Source organism: Oncorhynchus mykiss, chromosome 3, assembly GCF_057628025.1.
Source record: "Oncorhynchus mykiss isolate SJ-2025 chromosome 3, ASM5762802v1, whole genome shotgun sequence".
In the NCBI taxonomy this organism is placed as follows: domain Eukaryota; kingdom Metazoa; phylum Chordata; class Actinopteri; order Salmoniformes; family Salmonidae; genus Oncorhynchus; species Oncorhynchus mykiss.
The window spans coordinates 14,823,461-14,850,567 of record NC_143024.1 but is presented as its reverse complement, the minus strand read 5'-3'; the positions used below and the strand labels follow the sequence as shown (position 1 = coordinate 14,850,567).

The 27,107-nt window shown below is 42.2% G+C and overlaps 1 protein-coding gene across 11 annotated transcripts in view; it reads right to left on the bottom strand.

Annotated features, from left to right (window-relative positions):
- The window catches only part of LOC110520760 (focal adhesion kinase 1), a 151,469-nt gene that overhangs the window by 123,481 nt on the left and 881 nt on the right, over positions 1 to 27,107 (bottom strand). For 3 of the 11 annotated variants that reach the window (XR_016492136.1, XM_090221603.1, XM_090221606.1), the window contains exon 2: positions 8,808 to 8,837. The exons of 2 other annotated variants lie outside the window; for them this stretch is intronic. Coding sequence is in view for 4 of the 9 variants with exons in the window: in XM_090221595.1 (XP_090077721.1) it covers positions 1,602 to 1,677 (76 nt within the window). In the remaining 5 variants the exon portion in view is untranslated. Of the gene's footprint in view, positions 1 to 1,601; positions 2,929 to 8,807; positions 8,838 to 26,609; positions 26,763 to 27,107 lie in introns of those variants that run through there. 6 more of the 11 variants (XR_016492133.1, XM_090221600.1, XM_090221593.1 and 3 more) reach the window with 5 other exon arrangements.

Below are 27,107 nucleotides of genomic sequence, written 5' to 3'. Positions count from 1 at the left end.
TGTTTCTACTACTGCTAGTTCTGTTTCTACTACTACTAGTTCTGTTCTACTACTACTAGTTCTGTTTCTACTACTACTAGTTCCGTTTCTACTACTACTAGTTCTGTTTCTACTGCTGATAGTTCTGTTTCTCCTACTACTACTAGTTCTGTTTCTACTACTACTAGTTCTGTTTCTACTGCTGATAGTTCTGTTTCTGTTTCTACTACTACTACTAGTTCTGTTTCTACTACTACTAGTTCTGTTTCTACTACTACTAGTTCTGTTTCTACTGCTGATAGTTCTGTTTCTCCTACTACTACTAGTTCTGTTTCTACTACTACTAGTTCTGTTTCTACTACTACTAGTTCTGTTTCTACTACTACTAGTTCTGTTTCTACTGCTGATAGTTCTGTTTCTCCTACTACTACTAGTTCTGTTTCTACTGCTGATAGTTCTGTTTCTACTGCTGATAGTTCTGTTTCTACTGTTGATAGTTCTGTTTCTACTGCTGATAGTTCTGTTTCTACTGCTGCTAGTTCTGTTTCTACTGCTGATAGTTCTGTTTCTACTACTACTAGTTCTGTTCCTACTGCTGATAGTTCTGTTTCTCCTACTACTACTAGTTCTGTTTCTACTACTACTAGTTCTGTTTCTACTACTACTAGTTCTGTTTCTACTACTACTAGTTCTGTTTCTACTGCTGATAGTTCTGTTTCTCCTACTACTACTAGTTCTGTTTCTACTGCTGATAGTTCTGTTTCTACTGTTGATAGTTCTGTTTCTGTTTCTTCTTCCACTACTGCTGCTAGTTCTGCTGCTACTGCTGTTGCCTGGGCAGTTCTCGCTCTACCTGGCCTAGTTATTCAACAGCTATCCCCTCTCCTCACAAGAACACTAATCACAGCCCTGCCCGACACTTAATCAGTTCAAGACTAATGGGAATTCACCCCTCTGCTCCGTAATATGTTCAGGGGACAGACAGCAGTCCTCCTGTAAGTCAGTGCTCAGCAGTAGTCAGCGTTTCCCAGCTCCGGTTCTCCAGTACCCCCACCAGCACACATTTCTGTTGTAACCTGGGACAAACATACCTCATTCAACTCCTTTAGGGCCTGATGATTAGTTGAATCAGGTGTGCTTGTCCAGGGCTACAATAAAAATGAGGACTGGAGTTGGGAAACCCTGTGTTAGATGCTGTACTGATTACTTTCACAGCCATGGATGACTTAATAACCACCGTGGCTTGGTTTGTTGTGGTGATCAGATGACAGAAGAATACCTCTGTCTCTATGGCAACCTACGGTACAGTGCTACTGTACACATTGGGGCATTGCCATTCAGCGCACCTGACGTCTTGGCATGGTATAGTAGGAGAGGCAGAAATATTACCTGCATAAAGCAGGGCATGGCAAATTACATTCATCTCTAACTATAGCAGAGTTCTGGGAATTAGCATTCAGTCAGTGTAGCCTTAAATCACATTCATATTCATCACACATCCAAACACAGCCATCATCAACAGAAAGACCTCTAAAAAACACTGAGATTAACACTGGTTAAAAGGCTCTACCTAGAAGCACCTAGTGTGCATAACATATCTGCTGTGTGTACACAGTACATACTTGGGAGTGGAGGGTGTTGAGCATAAACACAGGCGCCCCGGGCCCAGCATAGGGGGATGCAGCCACTCCTCTCCATGATGGCCGCAGCAGCGCCTGTCTTTCTATCCCACCACCAGACCCTGCAGCCTGAACCAGCCCCAGGCTCCCTGACCCTGTCCCCTTCCACAACCGCATAGAGGCCAGGCCAGGCTGCTGCTTCTTCCTCTGCCCCTGAGGACCCCGGCACAGCCCCTCTCCGCTCCTCACAGCCCCTACCGCTGCCCCCCTCGGACCCGATCACACAGCCCTGCCTCAGGGGAGAAAACTGTGGGGTGAGGAGGAGAAGACGTCAAGGGAGCAACTCAGTGAAATCCTCAAGAGGTTTTAATCCTAACATCCACCTTGCCTGACAGACAGGCTGTTTCCGGGTCAGAGGTGTTTGGTGTCACTCCAAGAGGGAGTGAGAGAGACAGAGACAGAGATAGAGAGAGAAAGAGAGAGAGAGAGAGAGAGAGAGAGACAGAGACAGAGACGGAGACAGAGAGACAGAAGATCAATATGGGACAGGTCTGTGTTGTCAGCTCCTTATCTTCCGATTCCTCTTCAGATCCCCTCAGCGTTGGCTTCCAGCCTCTAAATAAATCCCTCTGCGTGCCTCTGCACAGCCTTGTAAATTAATCAAGCCCGGGAGGCAGCTGACTTGGAAAACAGTGTAGTAGAAGACACAGAGGAGGCAAAAAACCAAAACAATCCTTCAGTTAGTTCAGCACTACAACCGCCTGTCTACTCCAATGTGACAGCCTTGTAATCCAGGACAAGCTGCTGCTGCTGCTGCTGCTGCTGCTGTTAAACCCTGCTGCCGAGTCGGCTGTGTCAGGAGGGAGTGTGAGCTGGGTTTGTGTGTGACTCAGAGAGAGAGAGAGGTAGAGGTAGGGAGAAAGTGAGGGAGGCGGGAGGCAGGGTGGGAGGAAGGGAGGAGAGAGAGGGAACCTCATTTAGGGAACTACACTCAGCTCTTCTCCTGTTTACAAAATGGACAGCTCATTAGCAGTTCATTAGCAAACAATATCTCTTCTTCCTCCTCCTCTTTCTCCTCCTTACAACAAGGTCTGCCCCTATGCCTCTGGCTATCAATCAAAACATGTCCCTCCCTCTCTCATTTCCTCCCTTCTTCCTCTCCTCCTCTCTCCTGTATGCTTTCCATTTGCAGCATTCCATTTTCCTCCAAGGTGAGGAAGAGGAATATTGATGACGTTACATAAGATGTTTTCAGTGATATGAAAAGTAACTCTGCAATGCTATCACCATCCTAGTGAATGTCTGGGATCAGATACTGGATCTGTGGTGTGATGAGGTCACAGCTATCTCCCTGTCTTAGTGGCAATGGAGCCTTTTGATTCCACCAATCACAGAACAGAACAGAGGTTCTATGGAATAACGTCATAATGCATGAATTAGGCCTAGACTATTACATACACAAGCAGTTCTAAACCTGCTGCAAAACACAATGGTATCATCAAGCTTTGATCATTTAAATCAGCCGGGGGGGTCAAATGCATTCCATGGGGGGCCTAGCGTCTCCTAGACAACCAGGTGAGGAGAGTTCCTTACTAATCAGTGATCTTCCTTAGTTCATCAATCATGTACAACGGGGGAGTGAAAACCCCCTGACACTTGGGGAATGAGTTTGACAGATGATTGACCCAGAAAACGATAGTTTGATGTGTTTAGTCACTCCACTCAATTGAAACTCTGTGAACAGACAGACGGCCTGGTTTGTACCCACTGACTACCTCAACAGCTCTACAGGATGGTGCTGTTCTATAGTTCTCTCCAGCACAGGCACAACCTCAATTATTCACTATAGAGAGGAGAGAGATCTGGTTGTCATTGGGTTCTTTCACAGTATAGGCCTTCTGTCTATAGTACATCCTTTTTCCACATGCACCCAGTATAAATTGAATTCAATCAATTCCTCTCAAGGGGTGCTACATCAATTCCTAATTTTCAGCGAGCGCATTAACACACTTTAAGGCTTCATCCAAAAAGGCACCCTAGTCTCTTTATAGTACACTACTTTAGATCAGGGCCCATAGGGCTCTGGTCAAAAGTAGTGCACTATATAGGGAATTTGGGACATAGTGTGAGACCAACAAAATGTTTTAATTGCTGCAATTACCATGACAATTATTCAAGATGTCTGTAAAACTAGAGAAGAACAAATAACAATATTAATTGTGGCTGTGAATCACCCCGACATGAAAACAACAAACCCAATCAAGAGACAAATCTCACTCTACTCATTACACACATCACACACAGGCAGTTCTATGGTCCGTTTAAACATTCAGAAGTGAGTGTGTGTGTGTGTGTGTGTGTTTTTGCAACATGTTTTTCTGGGCCTGTAGCTGAAACAAAGAGAGAGTAGATTGCACCTGCCATGAACAGCTTTCATTATGTAACCAAGCAGTGATTTATCACAGCCAGATCTAGCCTAGCTCTCCACAAACTAAAACCTTCCACTAAATCACACTAACCTTCAAGCAACGCCAAGGTGCTGCAGCATTGCTTTCTTCAAGCGGAATACAGATGCTTCAAGCCTGTGTGTCTGTCTACCTCAAATCAGACACAGAACCAGGGACACCATCCATTCACATAAGAGGCCAAAACAACACTACATAACAAGGTGATAAAAACCGATTTCAAGTGTTCATAACAATCGGAAATCTGTATTATTGGACACCAATTTGGCCGAAAAAAGAAAGAAAAAATGACACCTTTATTTAATCTTTATTTAACCAGGCAAGTCAGTTAAGAACACATTCTTATTTTCAATGACGGCCTAGGAACAGTGGGTTAACTGCCTGTTCAGGGGCAGAATGACAGATTTGTACCTTGTCAGCTCGGGGAATCAATCTTGCAACCTTACTGTTAACTAGTCCAACACTCTAACCACCTGCCTCTCATTGCACTCCACGAGGAGACTGCCTGTTACGCAAATGCAGTAAGCCAAGGTAAGTTGCTAGCTAGCATTAAACTTATAAAAAATAATCAATCAATCAATCAAAATCACTAGTTAACTACACATGGTTGATGATATTACTAGTTTATCTAGCGTGTCCTGCGTTGCATATAATCGATGTGGTGCGTATCGTTGCTCCAATGTGTACCTAACCATAAACATCAATCTTCTTAAAATCAATACACAGAAGTATATATTTTTAAACCTGCATATTTAGCTAAAAGAAATCCAGGTTAGCAGGCAATATTAACCAGGTGAAATTGTGTCACTTCTCTTGCGTTCATTGCACGCAGAGTCAGTGAATATGTAATAATTTGGGCCGCCTAATTTGCCAGAATTTTAAATAATTATGACATAACATTGACGGTTGTGCAATGTAACAGGAATATTTAGACTTATGGCTGCCACCCGTTAGATAAAGAAAGAATAAACATCTTGTTTTCGAGATGATAGTTTCGTATTTCTGTGTGTTATTATGTTATAACTAAGTCTATGATTTGATAGAGCAGTCTGACTGAGCGATGGTAGGCAGAAGCAGGCTCGTAAGCATTCATTCAAACAGCACTTTCGTGCGTTTTGCCAGCAGCTCTTCGATGTGCTTCTGCACTGTTTATGACTTCAAGCCTATCAACTCCCAAGATTAGGCTGGTGTAACCGATGTGAAATGGCTAGCTAGTTAGCGGGGTGCGCGCTAATAGCGTTTCAAACGTCACTCACTCTGAGACTTGGAGGGGTTGTTCCCCTTGCTCTGCATGGGTAACGCTGCTTCAAGGGTGGCTGTTGTCGATGTGTTCCTGGTTCGAGCCCAGGTAGGAGCGAGGAGAGGGACGGAAGCTATACTGTTACACTGGCAATACTAAAGTGCCTATAAGAACATCCAATAGTCAAAGGTTAATGAAATACAAATGGTATAGAGAGAAATAGTCCTATAATTCCTATAATAACTACAACCTAAAACTTCTTACCTGGGAATATTGAAGTCTCATGTTAAAAGGAACCACCAGCTTTCATATGTTCTCATGTTCTGAGCAAAGAACTTAAACGTTAGCTTTCTTACATGGCACAAATTGCACTTTTACTCCAACTCTTTTTGCATTATTTAAACCAAATTGAACATGTTTTATTATTTATTTGAGGCTAAATTGATTTTATTGATGTATTATATTAACTTAAAATACGTTTTCATTCAGTATTGTTGTAATTGTCATTATTACAAATAAATAATAAATAGGAAAAAAATCGGCCGATTAATCGGTATCGGCTTTTTTTGGTCCTCCAATAATCGGTATCAGCGTTAAAAAAAAAATATAATCGGTTGACCTCTAATATGAACCCTGGTAAAAGTGTCGGTATGTACTGTATAACAGATGCAGGATGGTTCATACTCTGTTTATACTGCACCCCATTCAAGAGGACGTCAGTCTGTCAGATGATACCGGCTTTTGGTGCAGTTATCCAGTCTTGGCCAGGCCACGACTCTCCAATACTGCTGACTGACTATGGATCAACACAACCAATCAGCTGGATGTTATTTAACTGTACACAACTAACCACTTAACCTGTCTGTCCTCACAGCCAGCTCCGTCCTAACCCTGTGAGTACAGAGAGAATTTAGAGATGTTTCCACTGATAGTCTGTCGCAACACACTCGCACAGGGAACATGGCTGCCTCCGAGCCCTAGATATCAGCTTAGAAACCCCATTATGTCTAGAATAATGGGCTCCAGCTCCATACATACATACAGTGCCTTCAGAAAGTATTCATACCCCTTCACTTATTCAACATTTTGTTGTGTCGCAGCCTGAATTCACCCATCTACACACAATACTCTATAATGACAAAGTGAAAACCCTATTCACACCCTTGAGTCAATATCTACCAGAATCACCTTTGGCAGTGATTACAGCTGTGAGTATTCCTGGGTAATCCTCTAAGAGCTTTGCACACCTGGACTGTACAATATTTACACATTACATTATTATTTTTAATATTCTTCAAGCTCTGTCAAGTTGGTTGTTGATCATCGCTGGACCAGGCTGGTCACAAGAAAGAGCCTTCGATTTGGGACATGTGAAGGATGTGGATATATGCCTTTGTTGGAGCTACATAAATAAATAAATAAATAACACTAAAAAATAACCCAATGGCACAAGGCTCTGAGCCTGAGCACACTGCTTAGACCCCTGCGCAACGGCAGTTCACAATTCTCTCACAAGGCTCTGAGCCTGAGCACACTGCTTAGACCCCTGCGCCACGGCAGTTCACAATTCTCTCACAAGGCTCTGAGCCTGAGCACACTGCTTAGACCCCTGCGCCACGGCAGTTCACAATTCTCTCACAAGGCTCTGAGCCTGAGCACACTGCTTAGACCCCTGCGCCACGGCAGTTCACAATTCTCTCACAAGGCTCTGAGCCTGAGCACACTGCTTAGACCCCTGCGCAACGGCAGTTCACAATTCTCTCACAAGGCTCTGAGCCTGAGCACACTGCTTAGACCCCTGCGCCACGGCAGTTCACAATTCTCTCACAAGCAGGGAGAGTACTTGATGATACTGAATGAAAAAGGCACATTTACCCTTTGAGTTGTTTCTGTTTAAACCCTGTAAACACACAAAAATAACTCTGTAACCACACGGAATTAACCCGGTAACCACACGGAATTAACCCTGTAAACACACGGAATTAACCCTGTAAACACACGGAATTAACCCTGTAAACACACGGAATTAACCCTGTAAACACACAGAATTACCCTGTAAACACACAGAATTACCCTGTAAACACACGGAATTAACCCTGTAAACACACAGAATTACCCTGTAAACACACGGAATTAACCCTGTAAACACACAGAATTACCCCGTAAACACACATAATTACCCTGTAAACACACAGAATTACCCTGTAAACACACAGAATTACCCCATAAACACACAGAATTACCCTGTAAACACACAGAATGAATGGGTCAAAAATGTACGTTCATCCAATTATGGCAATTCCAAAGTGAAACTATGAGAACAGGCTGTGCTAGCCAGCCATGTTGAGGTCTTGCCATAGATTTTCAAGACGATTTAAGTCAAAACTGTAAGTCTGGTGAGAAATTAAATAGCTATCAAACTGGAAGAGATTTTCATTCCTTCATTCCTTTGCAGAGATGTTTACTGCAACTAATACTGATATTTTCCAATAGATCATTTTCTCCAGTACATGTTGTTCAAACAATTAAATATTGATGAAGAATCAGAGAGAAATGCTGATTGCAGGAGATGAAGACAGCCCCATCATGCCTTTAGCTTCAGCCATGGGCCCCCTCCAGGACGCTAACAGAGTCACATAGCTGTATGTACTGTATAGGGAACAACATGTGGAATAGCTGTATGTACTGTATAGGGAACAACATGTAGAATAACTGTATGTACTGTATAGGGAACAACATGTGGAATAACTGTATGTACTGTATAGGGAACAACATGTGGAATAGCTGTATGTACTGTATAGGGAACAACATGTGGAATAGCTGTATGTACTGTATAGGGAACAACATGTAGAATAACGGTATGTACTGTATAGGGCACAACATGTAGAATAGCTGTATGTACTGTATAGGGAACAACATGTAGAATAGCTGTATGTATTGTATAGGGAACAACATGTAGAATAGCTGTACGTACTGTATAGGGAACAACATGTGGAATAGTTGTACGTACTGTATAGGGAACAACATGTAGAATACAATCTGGCTGCACTCATCTAGAGCAAGTCTAGGTGCAGTTTGTCCTTTTTCTATAATAACTGCACACACTCAACCAGCACTTCACACATAGCACTAATAACTTAAAATGACAGAATCTTTACTGCCAGGGTAAAATACACATAGCACTATTAACTTTAAATGACAGAATCTTTACTGCCAGGGTAAAATACACATAGCACTATTAACTTTAAATGACAGAATCTTTACTGCCAGGGTAAAATACACATAGCACTAATAACTTTAAATGACAGAATCTTTACTGCCAGGGTAAAATACACATAGCACTAATAACTTAAAATGACAGAATCTTTGCTGCCAGGGTAAAATACACATAGCACTAATAACTTTAAATGACAGAATCTTTACTGCCAGGGTAAAATACACATAGCACTAATAACTTAAAATGACAGAATCTTTGCTGCCAGGGTAAAATCCCCCGGTACATACCAGCGTAGTATGATGATATCCTGGAAATATCTGCAAGGGAAACAGAGAGAAGTATGTTAGGATGGCATTACTCAGGGTATTTACATGAGCTGACTGTGGAGGCCAGCCAGAAGCCAGTAGCCAGCAGCACCTGTGCAGATACAGCCCCCTAGAGGTCATCTGTTCAGCACAGCCCAGAGGCTGTTAGACTGCACTGCCAAAGGCACTGGGGTCTTGGCCTGCTTGCACAGAACCTTTGCTGTTTCAGGTGATGTAATGGTGACTGTCATCTCAAGTAGTAACATTATACATTGATGGTACTGGACATTTCTTAAAGGCCAGCATGATGGTAGCAGGCTGGTGACTCATGAATTGATTTGGAGAGATGGTGGTGAAAGTGGTAGAAAGGAAGAAAGAAAGAGGATTAATCCTGGATGGAACGCACCCTATCTTGACACAGGGAGGAGGATGTGCTTCTGTTTCGGATGACTTTACAATTGATTAGCCCTAATTTAATAAGCATTAAGCAGTCTAGGCTATTTTGTCCACACACAGTGTTTTGGATTCAGCACAGCGCTCCCTGTCTGCAGTCAGTCACCACCTAACCTTGTCCTCCAGTGGAGATCACGCCTACGTCCCAAATGACAACATATTTCCTACATAGTGCACTACTTCTCACCAGAGCCCAATGGGCCCAAGTCAAATGTAGAGCACTAAAAAGGGGAACAGGGTGGCCTTTGGCACTCAGATGACATCCTCCTGCGGTCATTAAAGTCCGAGGCACGTTCAGACGGACAGCAGATGATGGCAGGACTTTGATAAGATCCTCTCGATACTAGAGGTCGACCGATTAATCGGAATGGCCGATTTCAAGTTTTCATAACAATTGGAAATCTGTATTTTTGGACACTGTTTTTTTTTTTTACACCTTTATTTAATCTTTATTTAACTAGGCAAGTCAGTTAACAACACATTCTTATTTTCAATGACGGCCTAGGAACAGTGGGTTAACTGCCTTGTTTAGGGACAGAACGACAGATTTTCACCTTGTCAGCTCGGGGGAACCATTCTTGCAACCTTACAATTAACTAGTCCAACGCAATAACGACCTGCCTCTCTCTCGTTGCACTCCACAAGGAGACTGCCTGTTACACGAATGCAGTAAGGCAAGGTAAGTTGCTAGCTAGTTAAACTTATCTTATAAAAAACAATCAATCAATCATAATCACTAGTTAACTACACATGGTTGATGATATTACTAGATATAATCTAGCGTGTCCTGCGTTGCATATAATCTGACAGCATACAAGCATACAAGTATCTAAGTATCTGACTGAGCGATGGTAGGCAGAAACAGGCGCGTAAACATTCATTCAAACAGCACTTTCGGCCGTTTGCCAGCAGCTCTTCGTTGTGCGTCAAGCATTGCGCTGTTTATGACTTCAAGCCTATCAACTCCCGAGATGAGGCTGGTGTAACCGATGTGAAATGGCTAGCTAGTTAGCGCGCGCTAATAGCGTTTCAAACGTCACTCGCTCTGAGCCTGCTAGTAGTTGTTCCCTTGCTCTGCATGGGTAACGCTGCTTCGAGGGTGGCTGTTGTCGTTGTGTTCCTGGTTCGAGCCCAGGGAAGAGCGAGGAGAGGGACGGAAGCTATACCGTTACACTGGCAATACTAAAGTGCCTATAAAAACATCCAATAGTCAAAGGTTAATGAAATACAAATGGTATAGAGAGAAATAGTCCTATAATTCCTATAATAACTACAACCTAAAACTTCTTACCTGGGAATATTGAAGACTCATGTTAAAAGGAACCACCAGCTTTCATATGTTCTCATGTTCTGAGCAAGGAACTTAAGCCTTAGATTTCTTACATGGCAAATATTGCACTTTTACTTTCTTCTCCAAAACTTTGTTTTTGCATTATTTAAACCAAATTGAACATGTTTCATTTTTTATTTGAGGCTAAATTGATTTTATTGATGTATTATATTAAGTTAAAATAAGTGTTCATTCAGTATTGATGTAATTGTCATTATTACAAATAAAAATAAAACAATTTAAATCGTCCGATTACTTGGTGTCAGCTTTTTTGGTCCTCCGATAAACAGTATCGGCGTTGAAATCGGTCGATCGGTCGACCTCTACTAGATACCACATCAGAATTTCACTGGCTTCTTTAGGGTGGGATACTGAAGGGCTGGCTACATTATTAGACAGATGAAAAGACAGACAGACAGACACAGACAGACAGACAGCACAGGAGGTTGGTGGCACCTTAATTGGGGAGGACAGGCTCGTGGTAATGGCTGCAGAGGAGAGGAATGAGTGGAATGGTATCAAATACATCAAACACATGGATGTGTTTGATGCCATTCCATTTACTCCGTTCTGGCCATTATTATGAGCCGTCCTCCCATCAGCAGCCTCCACTGACCGACTGGCAGACAGTGGTCCTGCTATCAGTGAGGAGCCAGGAGCAGCTAAGCTCATCAGTTAATCATAATGCTCATTATTCCTGACTAAACCTGTCTCAGCAGAAAGCACAGCGGAGGAGATGATAGAGAGATGATCTGAGAAAACAGCAGTGAATAAATAAGTGATTCATGATGTAAGACTTCAGATGGAAATAAGTCAATTCAGTTGTTTTTGAAAATGTTTCATGTTGAGCGCCAGGGCTTCAAATGACATGGACGTAGTCATGACCTAGGAAACTAAGCCAGAAACTGAGAGAAGTTAGCCATTATATGGTACAGTGATTGTATATTCCCCTCACTGATCGAAATAAATGGTTCTATCATGTAATATTGATGTGACTATGAAATGCCACTGTTTTGTTTGTATTAGAGAATGAATGGTCAATAAAGGTTTTCTTTAGACGTGTTCATATGAATATGACGGTCCCAAATGACACCCTATTCCCTACAAGGTGCACTACTTTTTGCTGGGGAGAAGAAAAAAAAAATCGATAGTTACATATCGGGATATTATTTTTGACAATATATCATATCGTATCATTTTGACAATATCGTAATATTTATTTTTTCGCTGGATGGCACCATAATCCAGTATTTTTCCTTCCTTCCTTCCTTCCTTCCTTCCTTCCTTCCTTCCTTCCTTCCTTCCTTCCTTCCTTCCTTCCTTCCTTCCTTCCTTCCTTCCTTCCTTCCTTCCTTCCTTCCTTCCTTCCTTCTTTCCTTCCTTCCTTCTTTAAAAAAATCTTTATTTAACTAGGCAAGTCAGTTAAGAACAAATTCTTATCTACAATGACGGCCTACCAGGGAACAGTGGGTTAACTGCCTTGTTCAGGGGAAGAACGACAGATTTTTACCTTGTCAGCTCGGATTCGATCCAGCAACCTTTCATAGCTTGTTCTCAATACTTGTTTTTAAATAGGAAGCCTTATCGGCGTTCAGCAGTTTTATGTCCTTGTTTTGTCTTGGCTCTATCTTTTCCCACTGTAGCAGACATATGGTTAGCTTGTACACTAACATCCCACACACTGGAGGCTTGCAGGCGCTGCAGCACGTCCTTCAGCAGAGAGACTCTACCCTGGCTCCATCCAATGATAGCATTTTACAATTTACTGAACTGGTATTATCCCATAACTACTTTGTCTTTGAGTCAAACGTTTTCTTTCAAATTCAGAGGGGAAGCCATGGCCTCCCCCTTTTTCCCCAACTATGCAAACCTGTATGTGGGACAATTTGAGGAAGCACTCCTTTACAAAACAGAGACGTACCCCCTACTTTCTAAAATCCTCCTATGGAAGAGATACACAGATGATGTCTTTGTGCTCTGGGAAGGAAGTCAGCAGGAACTAAATGAATTCCAAACTTTACTAAACGAGAGCTCTGAATACCTAAAATTCACCATGCAGACTGATGAGAGAAAAATAAACTACCTGGACTTATGGATCATCAAAGAGAATGATGCATTACACACAGACTTAAACACAAAGCCCACAGACTGCAATACCCTGCTACGTTGACAGTATGCATCCCCTTCCCCTCAAGAATGGACTACTATATAGCCAGTTGTGTGGGTAAATGAATCTGTGGCCACCAGACAGATGTTGACAGCAAAGCTCAAATAAAAATGACAGAAATTCTAAATGCGAGGCTATAAGGACAAAACTCTCGATGCTGCAATGGTGAAAATATCTGAAAAACCAAGAGAGGTTATTTTAGGTGGTTGTAGAATTTAATGGCTCTTTTCTGGATTTTGATCATTAGTGGGTATCGGCCTAATTCTGCTCTGCATGCATTATTTGGTGTTTTACGTTGTACACGGAGGATATTTTTGCAGAATTCTATATGCAGAGTCTCAATTTGGTGTTTGTCCCATTTTGTGAATTCTTGGTTGATGAGCGGACCCCAGACCTCACAACCATAAAGGGCAATGGGCTCTATAACTGAATCAAATATTTTTAGCCAGATCCTAATTGGTCTGTCGAATTTTATGTTCCTTTTGATGGCATTGATCGTTCACAGCTTTGTGGAAGTTACCTGTGGAGCTGACGTTCAGGCTGAGGGATGTATATTTGTGTGTGCTCTAGGGCAGGTATTCCCAAACCCCAGGGGTCCTCGCAATGCCGTCGGGGGTATACCAAATAAAAATGTGATTCACATTTATTTATTTTTTATTCACATTCTATTATTTTTATGTCTTCATCATTTCCAAACAGTACATTAATATTTTCCAATGGGGTTATACATTTGGGTGAGGTTTTTTCTTGCCTGAGTAACCTTGTTTCACTGCCAAAAATAAAATGAAACTATCTAGTGTTCAGAGAAATAACAACACAATGTCAAATACAGGTAGCCTAGTTAAATAATTAACATGCAATCACATGAACTATTACTCTCTTGCGGGAATTCCACTAACGGTCCGGTCCGTATGTAGTCAAACCTAGCTGCAGCTCATGTTGGTATCTGTACTGATGGCGCAAAAGCCATGACAGGGAGACATAGTGGAGTGGTAGCGCATGTGTAAGCAGTTGCTCCCAACGCCACATGGGTACACTGCAACATCCACCAAGAGGCTCTTGCTGCCAAGGGAATGCCTAACAGCTTGAAAGACGTTTTGGACACTACAGTGAAAATGGTTAACTTTGTTAAAGAAAGGCCCCTGAACTCTCGTTTATTTTCTGCAGTATGCAATGATATGGACAGTGACCATTAAGAGGTCGACCGATTATGATTTTTCAATGCCGATACCGATACCGATTATTGGAGGACCAAAAAAAGACGATACAGATTAACCGGCTGATTTTTTTGTTTTATTTGTAATTATGACAATTACAACAATACTGAATGAACACTTATTTTAACTTAATATAATACATCAATAAAATCAATTTAGCCTCAAATAAATAATGAAACATGTTAAATTTGGTTTAAATAATGCAAAAACAAAGTGTTGGAGAAGAAAGTAAAAGTGCAATTTGTGCCATGTAAGAAAGCTAATGTTTCAGTTCCTTGCTCAGAACATGAGAACATATGAAAGCTGGTGGTTCCTTTTAACATGAGTCTTCAATATTCCCAGGTAAGAAGTTTTAGGTTGTAGTTATTATAGGAATTATAGGACTATTTCTCTCTATACCATTTGAATTTCCTTAACCTTTGACTATTGGATGTTCTTATAGGCACTTTAGTATTGCCAGTGTAACAGTATAGCTTCCGTCCCTCTCCTCGCTCCTACCTGGGCTCGAACCAGGAACACATCGACAACAGCCACCCTCGAAGCAGCGTTACCCATCGCTCCACAAAAGCCGCGGCCCTTGCAGAGCAAGGGGAACAACTACTCCAAGCACGAAAGTGCTGTTTGAATGAATGCTTTCGAGCCTGCTGCTGCCTACCATCGCTCATTTAGCTATCATCTAGAAAACAAGACGTTTATTCTTTCAGTGAAATACGGAACCGTTCCGTATGTTATCTAACGGGTGGCATCCATAAGTCTAAATATTCCTGTTATATTGCCTAACCTTCAATGTTATGTCATAATTAAGTAAAATTCTGGCAAATTAGGAGGCCCAAACTTTTGCATATACACTGACTCTGCGTGCAATGAACGCAAGAGAAGTGACACAATTTCACCTGGTTAATATTGCCTGCTAACCTGGATTTATTTTAGCTAAATATGCAGGTTTAAAAATATATACTTCTGTGTATTGATTTTAAGAAAGGCATTGATGTTTATGGTTAGGTACACATTGGAGCAACGATACGCACCGCATCGATTATATGCAACGCAGGACACGCTAGATAAACTAGTAATATCATCAACCATGTGTAGTTAACCTGTCTAAGATATTGGTTCCCAATTGGGAATCAACCCTCCCACGTTCAGCTGAAACGGTGGCGCATGGAACGCAAAAATATTAATATAATACTCAAATGAAAGATAAACACCTTGTTCATCTAGCCAGCAAGTCAGATTTCTAAAATGTTTTACGGCGAAAACATAGCACATATATATGTCAAACCACCACCAGACACAGCTCATTTGAATAGCCAAAACATGCAATCAACAAACGCAGGATTAAAAAATAAATCGTTCACTAACCTTTTGAAAATCTTCATCAGATGACAGTAATAGGACATGTTACACAGTACTTTTTTTTTTTTTCAATAATATGCCATTTATATCCATAAATGTCCATTTACAGTGAGTTCACGTTCAGAAATTACTCAAAAATGTCCGCAGGAAATCTAGGTAGCGCGGCAAGATAACGTAAATAGACATCATAAACTTTGACTAAATATACATGTTCTACATATAGTTAGAAAGATACACTGCTTCTTTATGCAACCGCTTTGTTAGATTTATTTTTAACGTTACAGAAATCGCACACTATTCAATATGCTGAGACGGCGCTCAGATACAAGCTACATTTCTCCGTAATGTTGGAGTCAACAGAAACACAGATTTCAGCATAAATATTCCCTTACCTTCGATGGTCTTCGTTCAGAATGTTCTGGAAGGCTTCATACTTACCCAATACATCGTTTGGTTTCAAGTCTTGCGTCTTTGTATTAGCTACTGCTAATAACATCAGCTGAAATGCACCCAAAATGTCCTCTGGTCCGGAAAAGTTGCGCATCAAAACTTCAAAATTACATATTATATGTCGACTAAACAGGTCAAACTAAGTGCAGAAGCAAGCTTTATGATGTTTTAGACACACAAAACAAACTTCAATTCAATCGGCCATCGTCTGCCCTTCTCTTGAGTGCTGGAACAAAGGAATGGATGGGACCAATCCGCGCCACAACGCACAACCTATTTTCTCGTGGCAAGCACTAATTTCACTCCCATAGGGTCAATTCTCGCGGGATTTGAACGATTCAAAGCTCTACTGAAAGAGGACATCTAGCGGAAGAGATAGAAAGTCTCCCCAGAATCATAACTGGTTGGGAAGGGTGGGGGCGATGACGTCAAAGTTGCTCCAACTTTCATGACCACAAAAACTAGTTTGGAAGAATGCCTGCCCTGTGAGTTCTGCTATACTTACAGACATAATTCCAACGGTTTTAGAAGCCTTAGAGTGTTTTCTATCCAATAATAATTATTATATGCATATATTAGCAATTTTTGACAGATTTTTTTTTCAGTTTACTAGGGGTACCCAATCTCTCCAAAGGGGGCATATGTCTGCCATATCCTTAACAGGTTTTAACTAGTGATTATGATTGATTGATTGTTTTTTATAAGATAAGTTTAATGCTAGCTAGCAACTTACCTTGGCTTACTGCATTCGCGTAACAGGCAGTCTCCTCTGGAGTGCAACGAGAGGCAGGTGGTTAGAGCATTGGACTAGTTAACTGTAAGGTTGCAAGATTGATTCCCCGAGCTGACAAGGTAAAAATCTGTCGTTCTGCCCCTGAACAAGGCAGTTAACCCACCGTTCCTAGGCCGTCATTGAAAATAACAATGTGTTCTTAACTGACTTGCCTGGTTAAATAAAGATTAAATAAAGGTGTAAAAAAAAAAAAGTTTAAAAAGAATCGGTGTCCAAAAATACCAATTTCCGATTGTTATGAAAACTTGAAATCGGCCCTAATTAATCGTCCATTCCGATTATTCGGTCGACCTCTAGTGACCATGTAACGCTTTTACAACATACAGAAGTGCGCTGGTTATCAAGGGGCAAAGTATTGGTCACGTTTTTTTAATTGAGAGACGAGCTTAAAGTTTTCTTTACTGACATAGTGTTCACTTGTCTGACCGCTTGCATGATGACGAGTTTCTCACACGACTGGCCTATCTGGGTGATGTTGTTTCTCACACGACTGGCCTATCTGGGTGATGTTGTTTCTCACACGACTGGCCTGTCTGGGTGATGTTGTTTCTAGGCTGAATGATCAGAATCTAGGATTACAGGGACTCTCCTGAGGCTGTGATTAAGAAGTTAGAGCTCTTCTCTGTCTGCATTAACAAGGACAACACACAGGTCTTTCCATCATTGTATGATTTTTTTCTGTGCAAATGAACTCAAGCTTACGGACAATGTCAAATGTGATATAGCGAAGCACCTCAGTGAGATGGGTGCGCAATTAAGCAGATACTTTCCCGAAACGGATTACACAAAAAACTGGATTGGTTATCCCTGCCTCCAGTCCACTTTCATGCCCTGCCTCCAGTCCACTTACATGCCCTGCCTCCAGTCCAATTACCGATATCTGAACAAGAGAGCCTCATCGAAATTGCAACAAGCAGTTCTGTGAAAATATAATTTAATCAGAAGCCACTGCCAGAGTATCCTGCCTTGGCAAATCGCGCTGTTAAGACACTGATGCCTTTTGCAACCACGTACCTATGTGAGAGTGGATTCTCGGCCCTCAGACTGTGTGTGGAAAATGATTTAAGACTGAGACTCTCTCCAATACAACCCAACATTGCAGAAGTATGTGCATCCTTTCAAGCACACCTTTCTCATTAACCTGTGGTGAGTTATTCACAATTTTGAAGAACAAATAAGGTTTTATATGTAAGATGGTTAAATAAAGAGCAAAATGATTGATGATGATTTTTATATTATTATTTGTGCCCTGGTCCTATAAGAGCTCTTTGTCACTTCCCACGAGCCGGGTTGTGACAAAAACTCACACTCATTCTTATGTTTAATACATGTATCGTATAGTGTGTGGGTGTGGCAGGTTTACAATGATGGCAAAAAACAAAATTTGAGAGTGTGCTGACCCTGGTACTAGAGAGGGTACAGCTGGAGGTTGAATGTTTGAAGGGGTACGGGACAATAAAAAGTTTGGGAACCACTGCTCTAGGGCAACGGTGTCTATATGGAATTTGTATTTGTGGTCCTGGGAACTGGACCTTTTCTCTCTCATCACCCCTCAAGCTGCCTGCAGGATGGTGTTAAAGTGAATGGTGTAGAGAGGAGGGAACGAACGGGTCAGACTCCAAACACAGCACCCTAGTGTGTGTGTGTGTGTAAGACAAACACAACCTTTTAAATGGAGGGAGTCAACTGTCATTACTGACCGACTACAACACTCCTCCTGATTCCCCTAGAGCAGACTGGATTGATGTACTGCAGCAGATCTGGCTGACTGACTACAACACTCCTCCTGATTCCCCTAGAGCAGACTGGATTGATGTACTCCAGCAGACCTGGTTGACTGACTACAACACTCCTCCTGATTCCCCTAGAGCAGACTGGATTGATGTACTGCATCAGATCTGGCTGACTGACTACAACACTCCTCCTGATTCCCCTAGAGCAGACTGGATTGATGTACTGCATCAGATCTGGCTGACTGACTACAACACTCCTCCTTATTCCCCTAGAGCAGACCTGGCTGACTGACTACAGCACTCCTCCTGATTCCCCTAGAGCAGACTGGATTGATGTACTGCATCAGATCTGGCTGACTGACTACAACACTCCTCCTGATTCCCCTAGAGCAGACTGGATTGATGTACTGCATCAGACCTGGCTGACTGACTACAACACTCCTCCTGATTCCCCTAGAGCAGACTGGATTGCTGTACTGCATCAGATCTGGCTGATTGACTACAACACTCCTCCTGATTCCCCTAGAGCAGACTGGATTGATGTACTGCATCAGACCTGGCTGACTGACTACAACACTCCTCCTGATTCCCCAAGAGCAGACTGGATTGATGTACTGCATCAGATCTGGCTGACTGACTACACCACTCCTCCTTATTCCCCTAGAGCAGACCTGGCTGATTGACTACATCACTCCTCCTGATTCCCCTAGAGCAGACCTGGCTGACTGACTACAACACTCCTCCTGATTCCCCTAGAGCAGACCTGGCTGACTGACTACAACACTCCTCCTGATTCCCCTAGAGCAGACTGGATTGATGTACTGCATCAGACCTGGCTGACTGACTACAACACTCCTCCTGATTCCCCTAGAGCAGACTGGATTGATGTACTGCATCAGATCTGGCTGACTGACTACAACACTCCTCCTGATTCCCATAGAGCAGACTGGATTGATGTACTGTAGCAGATCTGGCTGACTGACTACAACACTCCTCCTGATTCCCCTAGAGCAGACTGGATTGATGTACTGCATCAGACCTGGCTGACTGACTACAACACTCCTCCTGATTCCCCTAGAGCAGACCTGGCTGACTGACTACAGCACTCCTCCTGATTCCCCTAGAGCAGACTGGATTGATGTACTGCATCAGACCTGGCTGACTGACTACAACACCCCTCCTGATTCCCCTAGAGCAGACTGGATTGCTGTACTGCATCAGATCTGGCTGACTGACTACAACACTCCTCCTGATTCCCCTAGAACAGACTGGATTGATGTACTGCATCAGACCTGGCTGACTGACTACAACACTCCTCCTGATTCCCCTAGAGCAGACTGGATTGATGTACTGCATCAGATCTGGCTGACTGACTACAACACTCCTCCTTATTCCCCTAGAGCAGACCTGGCTGATTGACTACAGCACTCCTCTTGATTCCCCTAGAGCAGACCTGGCTGACTGACTACAACACTCCTACTGATTCCCCTAGAGCAGACCTGGCTGACTGACTACAACACTCCTCCTGATTCCCCTAGAGCAGACCTGGCTGACTGACTACAACACTCCTCCTGATTCCCCTAGAGCAGACCTGGCTGACTGACTACAACACTCCTCCTGATTCCCCTAGAGCAGACCTGGCTGACTGACTACAGCACTCCTCCTGATTCCCCTAGAGCAGACCTGGCTGACTGACTACAGCACTCCTCCTGATTCCCCTAGAGCAGACTGGATTGATGTACTGTAGCAGATCTGACTGACTACAACACTCCTGATTCCCCTAGAGCAGACTGGATTGATGTACTGCATCAGACCTGGCTGACTGACTACAACACTCCTCCTGATTCCCCTAGAGCAGACTGGATTGATGTACTGCATCAGATCTGGCTGACTGACTACAACACTCCTCCTGATTCCCCTAGAGCAGACTGGATTGATGTACTGCGTCAGATCTGGCTGACTGACTACAACACTCCTCCTGATTCCCCTAGAGCAGACTGGATTGATGTACTGCATCAGACCTGGCTGACTGACTACAACACTCCTCCTGATTCCCCTAGAGCAGACTGGATTGATGTACTGCATCAGATCTGGCTGACTGACTACAACACTCCTCCTGATTCCCCTAGAGCAGACTGGATTGATGTACTGCATCAGACCTGGCTGACTGACTACAACACTCCTCCTGATTCCCCTAGAGCAGACTGGATTGATGTACTGCATCAGATCTGGCTGACTGACTACAACACTCCTCCTGATTCCCCTAGAGCAGACTGGATTGATGTACTGCGTCAGATCTGGCTGACTGACTACAACACTCCTCCTGATTCCCCTAGAGCAGACTGGATTGATGTACTGCATCAGATCTGGCTGACTGACTACAACACTCCTCCTTATTCCCCTAGAGCAGACCTGGCTGACTGACTACAGCACTCCTCCTGATTCCCCTAGAGCAGACTGGATTGATGTACTGCATCAGATCTGGCTGACTGACTACAACACTCCTCCTGATTCCCCTAGAGCAGACTGGATTGATGTACTGCATCAGACCTGGCTGACTGACTACAACAATCCTCCTGATTCCCCTAGAGCAGACTGGATTGATGTACTGCATCAGATCTGGCTGACTGACTACAACACTCCTCCTGATTCCCCTAGAGCAGACTGGATTGATGCACTGCAGCAGCCCTGGCGTGTTTGATTGATCTGGGTGATTGTTCAGTGGTGATGTGTACTGGACTTACTGAGACAGCAGCTTGCTAAACAGATGACTGTGTTTGTGGCTGTGTGTATGTGGATAGTCCTATAGGACTTTACATGGCCTACGTCTGACTCAGCACAATGCTAGGGCTCTGTCACACCATTCATTTACTCACCTAGACAACACTGATCCTGCCAAGGAGAGGCACAGGGGAGGGGATGGTCACCAATCACAGTCTGACTCAAACTGTACAGTTCTGCTGAATTCCCAATTCTCCTAGCCTGTACTATTCAAATTCAAAATGGTATTACTGACAAGAGAGCACTAATAGTAACACTCTGTAGGTCTCAACACAATCAGGCTACATTGCACAGTATATGAAACATCCCTAGCCAACACAAAAAACCTGACAGGACGATTGTCACCATCCCACTGGGCAAAAACTGGTTGAATCAACGTTGTTTCCACGTAATTTCAACGAAAAACTTAAATGTGACGATTTGAATCAACGTGGAAAACTGAATGGATTTGCAAAAAGTCATCTACGTAAGGGAATTTAGTATTTATTTTACCGAACTGTTAAATCCAATGACAAGGTGACTTTTTTGCTTGATTTCACATTAGTTGACAACTCAACCTAATGTAAATGAAAACAAGGTAAATCATTCTAGAGTGGTAATCATTTAACAGCTGCTCTAGCAGAGTAATCCTGTGTATGTCGGCTATCGGATAGGACTCAATTAATAGAAATAGAATGAATAGAATGGGAGTCTCCATTCAAGTCAATGATTCGTCCTCTCTATTCATAAAATGTCTATGCATTTAATCCTGTCCGATAGGTGAAATCCAGAAAGATATTTATTTTTTGAACTGGGCCCTGAAGATTAGCTGTATAAACTACAGTGATGTAAAAAATACACTCACTCTCCTCCAGCCTCAGACTGTCAGACATGACTACAGTAAGAGATCTAGATCCTGTTAAGCAGAACATCACTTCAGCATTCTCTGAACAGAATGGTCACATAGAAATGTATAGCTTAGAACATACATGATTATCAGTCTGGTAGAATTGGCTATCATGTTAGTTTCATTCAATACATTTCTATCTACCAGTTGTAGAAATATTTCAGTCTCACTGAATAACACTAGTTGTTTGCATTCTATAAATTAACAGGAAATTAAAAAATAATACATTCAAGGAGAGAGATGACAGCAGCCACCTTGACGATCAGTTCAACCTCAGGTTATTTTTCTAGGAGAAAATAAAAAAATGCAATTGAGTCAGTGTTGCAATTTACATAATTTCTCTTGCTAATCACATAATCAAATTTGACTGGATTGGTTTAGGGTGTGTTTGCTATAACAAGCCATCTGCAATGCAGGTCCAATTGCAATACTGTATTTTCTAATGTAATTCTGTCATGGATTATGGTAGCTAGTTCTACTTCCCACAGAGATCATGGACCATTGGGCAAAAACTAGTTAAATCAACGTCGTTTCCACATCATTCCAATCCAATAATTTTAGGTGATGTTGAATCAATGTAAAACTGATTGAATTTGAATTCATCAACATAAGGCAATTTCTTCTTTTTTCACCCAACTTTGAATCAATGAATCCAATGGCATGGGGACATTTTCTGTTGAATTCACCCGTTAGTTAACAACTCAACCAAATCTGTGCCGCTGTTCAACATAAATAACTTGGTGGCGGTATGCAACACATACTAAAAGGAGTAAGAAAGCATTGTAACAAAAGGTGTAGGCTCAGAGGAATTGAGTTGGGTCATTTGGTCTTCACATCCCAGTAGGGACTTGATAAGAGCTGGGTGTGACAGTATGCTGTGGTCTCAGCGCTGAATTCCTGGGAGGCCAGAGCTTCCTCATTTGTCAAATTGTGTAAAAGCTCCAGACTTCGGTTAACCCATTGGTATCATCTAATTTTTAAAATCTGTTTCGAGAGACCATCTCAAACAAAAGACCATATCACATCGAGAGAGAGAGAGGGAGACGTTCACTATCAAGCCTAAGGTGTGTTGTAGACTTGTGAGATCTGCACCATAAATCACTGAGGGTTAGAGACCATCTCCAACAAAAGACCATATCACATCGAGAGAGAGAGAGGGGTGAGACGTTCACTATTCAAGCCTAAGGTGTGTTGTAGACTTGTGAGATCTGCACCATAAATCACTGAGGGTTAGAGCCTATTTGAGTACTTCTATTTGCAATACACACCTAAAAGGGTTCTTCGGCTGACGCCGTAGGAGAACCATTTGAAGAACCCTTTTTGGTTCCAGGTAGAACCCGTTTTTCTAAGACTGCAGTTTAGTGAAAGTCATTCCCACAAGCACTTTCCATTGGACTAATAAGTCTAAGACTATTCCCTGTAGTTCTTTAACTACAGACCACCGTTCTTCTTGAGAAGAACACTATTGACTGATGGTTCTATATTCTTAGTAAAGACTAACTGACAGAGTATAAAACCTTTTTGCTTCCAGATATTGCCTTGCTTGTATTATAATGCTTTACACTTGACAGCCTTGTTGTCTCAATACACACATTCACGTTTACATAAGTGTTTGGAATAAATCACTGTTGATGGGCTTTGCAGGCATTTCTTTCCCCCCAGAAGACACAATTCAACTCCCCTTCCACTCGTCATTGAATCGCTGCTGGCTGATTTACATAGCAGATCTCTAAACCTATGTTAAAACAACAAGATTTGACAAGGTATTCGATAGTCTTTGCTCAGAGTGCCCTGCCAAGGTCAATATTGAAGAAGGGATCCATAATGAATTGTGTCTGTCACTGATCTGTGTTCTGCCTGATACGTGCTGTTTAAAAAGCCTTCTGGAAAGTCAGGTAGAGTACAGTAGGTATCCCGAGTGGCGCAGCGCTCTGAGGCACTGCATCTCAGAGCGAGAGGCCCTGGTTTGATTCCACAAGCGGCCGTAATTGGGAGTCCCATAGGGCGGTGCACAATTGGCCCAGTGTGGTCCCAAGTTAGGGTTTGGCCGGGGTCATGGCCGTCATTGTGAATAAGAATTTCTTCTTCACTGACTTGTTAAATAAAGGTTCAATAATAAATGAAAAAGGTATGCATGTTCAGCAAGCTCAGTAGGCCTCTTTTCCCCACTGAGGGCCTATCATCACAATACAGAGAAATAACTACAAACAGATGGCAAATATGGAAAAAGTGTCAATGTGGATTTTTACACAATAACATGAAAGTCAGGTTAATGCAAATTCCATCGATGAATCCACATAGATAAGTTGAGCATTTGAAGACCTGAGGTTCCCTGAGGCCAACTGAGATTGCAAGGTTAGCCTGTTCCTTCATATACATATTATCAATCTGGATCTGTGTAATGTAAATACATACTAGAGGTCGACCGATTAATCGGAATGGCCGATTAATTATGGCCGATTTCTAGTTTTCATAACAATCGGAAATCGGTATTTTTGGGCGCCGATTTGCAGATAAAAAAATATATATATATATTTTATACCTTTATTTAACTAGGCAAGTCAGTTAAGAACACATTCTTATTTTCAATGACAGCCTAGGAACGGTGGGTTAACTGCCTTGTTCAGGGGCAGAAAGACAGATTTTCACATTGTCAGCTCGGGGGATCAAACTTGCAACCTTACAGTTAACTAGTCCAACGCAAAAATGACCTGCCTCTCTCTCGTTGCACCTGACTGCCTGTTACGCGAATGCAGTAAGCAAAGGTAAGTTGCTAGCTAGCATTAAACTTATCTTATAAAAAACAATCAATCATAATCACTAGTTAACTACACATGGTTGATGATATTACTAGATATTATCTAGCGTGTCCTGCGTTGCATATAATCTGACTGAGCGGTCAAACAGCACTTTCGGGCGTTTTGCCAGCAGCTCTGTGTTGTGTGTCAAGCATTGCGCTGTTTATGACTTCAAGCCTATCAACTCCCGAGATGAGGCTGGTGTAACCGAAGTTAAATAGCTAGCTAGTTAGCGTGCGCTAATAGCGTTTCAAACGTCACTCGCTCTGAGCCTGCTAGTAGTTGTTCCCTTGCTCTGCATGGGTAACGCTGCTTCGATGATGGCTGTTGTCGTTGTGTTGCTGGTTCGAGCCCAGGGAGGAGCAAGGAGAGGGACGGAAGCTATACTGTTACACTGGCAATACTAAAGTGCCTATAAGAACATCCAATAGTCAAAGGTTAATGATATACAAATGGTATAGAGGCAAATAGTCCTATCATTCCTTTAATAACTACAACCTAAAACTTCTTACCTGGGAATATTGAAGAATCATGTTAAAAGGAACCACCAGCTTTCATGTTCTGAGCAAGGAACTTAAACATTAGCTTTCTTACAAGGCACATATTGCACTTTACTTTCTTCTCCAACACTTTGTTTTTGCATTATTTAAACCAAATTGAACATGTTTCATTATTTATTTGAGGCTAAATTGATTTTATTGATGTATTATATTAAGTTAAAATAAGTGTTCATTCAGTATTGTTGTAATTGTCATTATTACAAATACATTTTTTTATTTTTTATTATTATTATTATTTTTTTTAAATCGGCCGATTAATCGGTATCGGCTTTTTTGGTCCTCCAATAAATCGGTATCGGCGTTGAAAAATCATAATCGGTGGACCTGTAAAACATACAATGGCAGTGAACATCTGATCATCTCAAATCTAACTGAATGGAAGGCTTGTCTATGCCTGAGATTGGAATTTGTTCAAAACATTGTGACGCGATACATAACAGCTGGATCGCCCTCTGGAGGGGCTGTGTCGACATCAAAAGGAACATTTTCTACACAACAAAATCTGGGCTTACATTTGTCGACAATCTCTGCCTTCATTGATTTGACTACTGATTTGACTACAGTTGATTTGACTACAGTTGATTTGACTACAGTTGATTTGACTATTGTTGTCAGGACATGGAAGTGAAAGAAACCCAGGCCTTTGACTGTGTGGTTTCATTCACATCGTTTTGCCTACTCTACCACGACCACATCTATAGGGTTAGTTAGTGTATGGCACATATTGCACTGTGTGTACCCGTATCATCATGGGCAGAAGCATAGACATCTATTCTCATACCCACATTATAACTGCTGATATTTCTGGTTATTACAAGCCATTAGATGTGACGAGATGACTCATATCAGAAGACGAACCCTGAAGCAGCACATTCTCTGAGGTATACATCGGTGTCCTGGAATTTATCAGGTAACATTGACAAACAAGGTAGGCTATGGGTTCTTCTGAGGGTTGAACACTCAGTACAACATTCTGTACGGTTCTCCTGCTCTCTATACCCCTGTATGATTCCTCTACAAAAAAATGCCTGATGTCACTAGTAACATGATGTTCATGCTACAAACAACTTTTACCTGTCTGTGACGTTTCACATGCAACTGCATGCACGGCCATGACATGAGAAAATTCCTGCCCTAATCTCAGGCACACTGACTCACTCTTCTTGAGACAGACACGCGTTCAGTTCTCAGCCAAACAAGCCTACCACTGCTTCTCAAAAACGGTCAGTTGTATTATGGATATAAATATAGCACACGTACCTCCATTTCCGCAGCCCAGGATATTCCAGAACTGCATATTTGTAGGCTATTTACATGTAAGAGTATTTCCAACTGGTGCAAATCACTTCTGTCAGTGCTACTGAGCTGATAACCTGACACCCTCTTACCAACACACCTGGCCCTCCTCCTCCTGGCTTCCAAACTCCTCCCTTCACACACTAGCTTTAACTTGTTACACCAGCATGCACGGCGGCAACAATGATACTGATCGTGGAAACAAACACATAGATGATTCAGGCATGCAGATAAAACCATGCTGCTTGCCTGCAATCATACGCAGAGTCAACAAATCAATGCAACTCATTGTAAAAAAAAAAACAATAATCATTACAGTTTATGAGCAGTCTCTCCTGTTTGCACTGTAGCAGTAACTGAAGAAAGCTCAATATCTGTGAACCTCTTAACACAATCACGGTTATTATACATGTTTTGTTACATCGTAATATAGTTGTTGCCTTGTAATTGCCTATGGAGTTT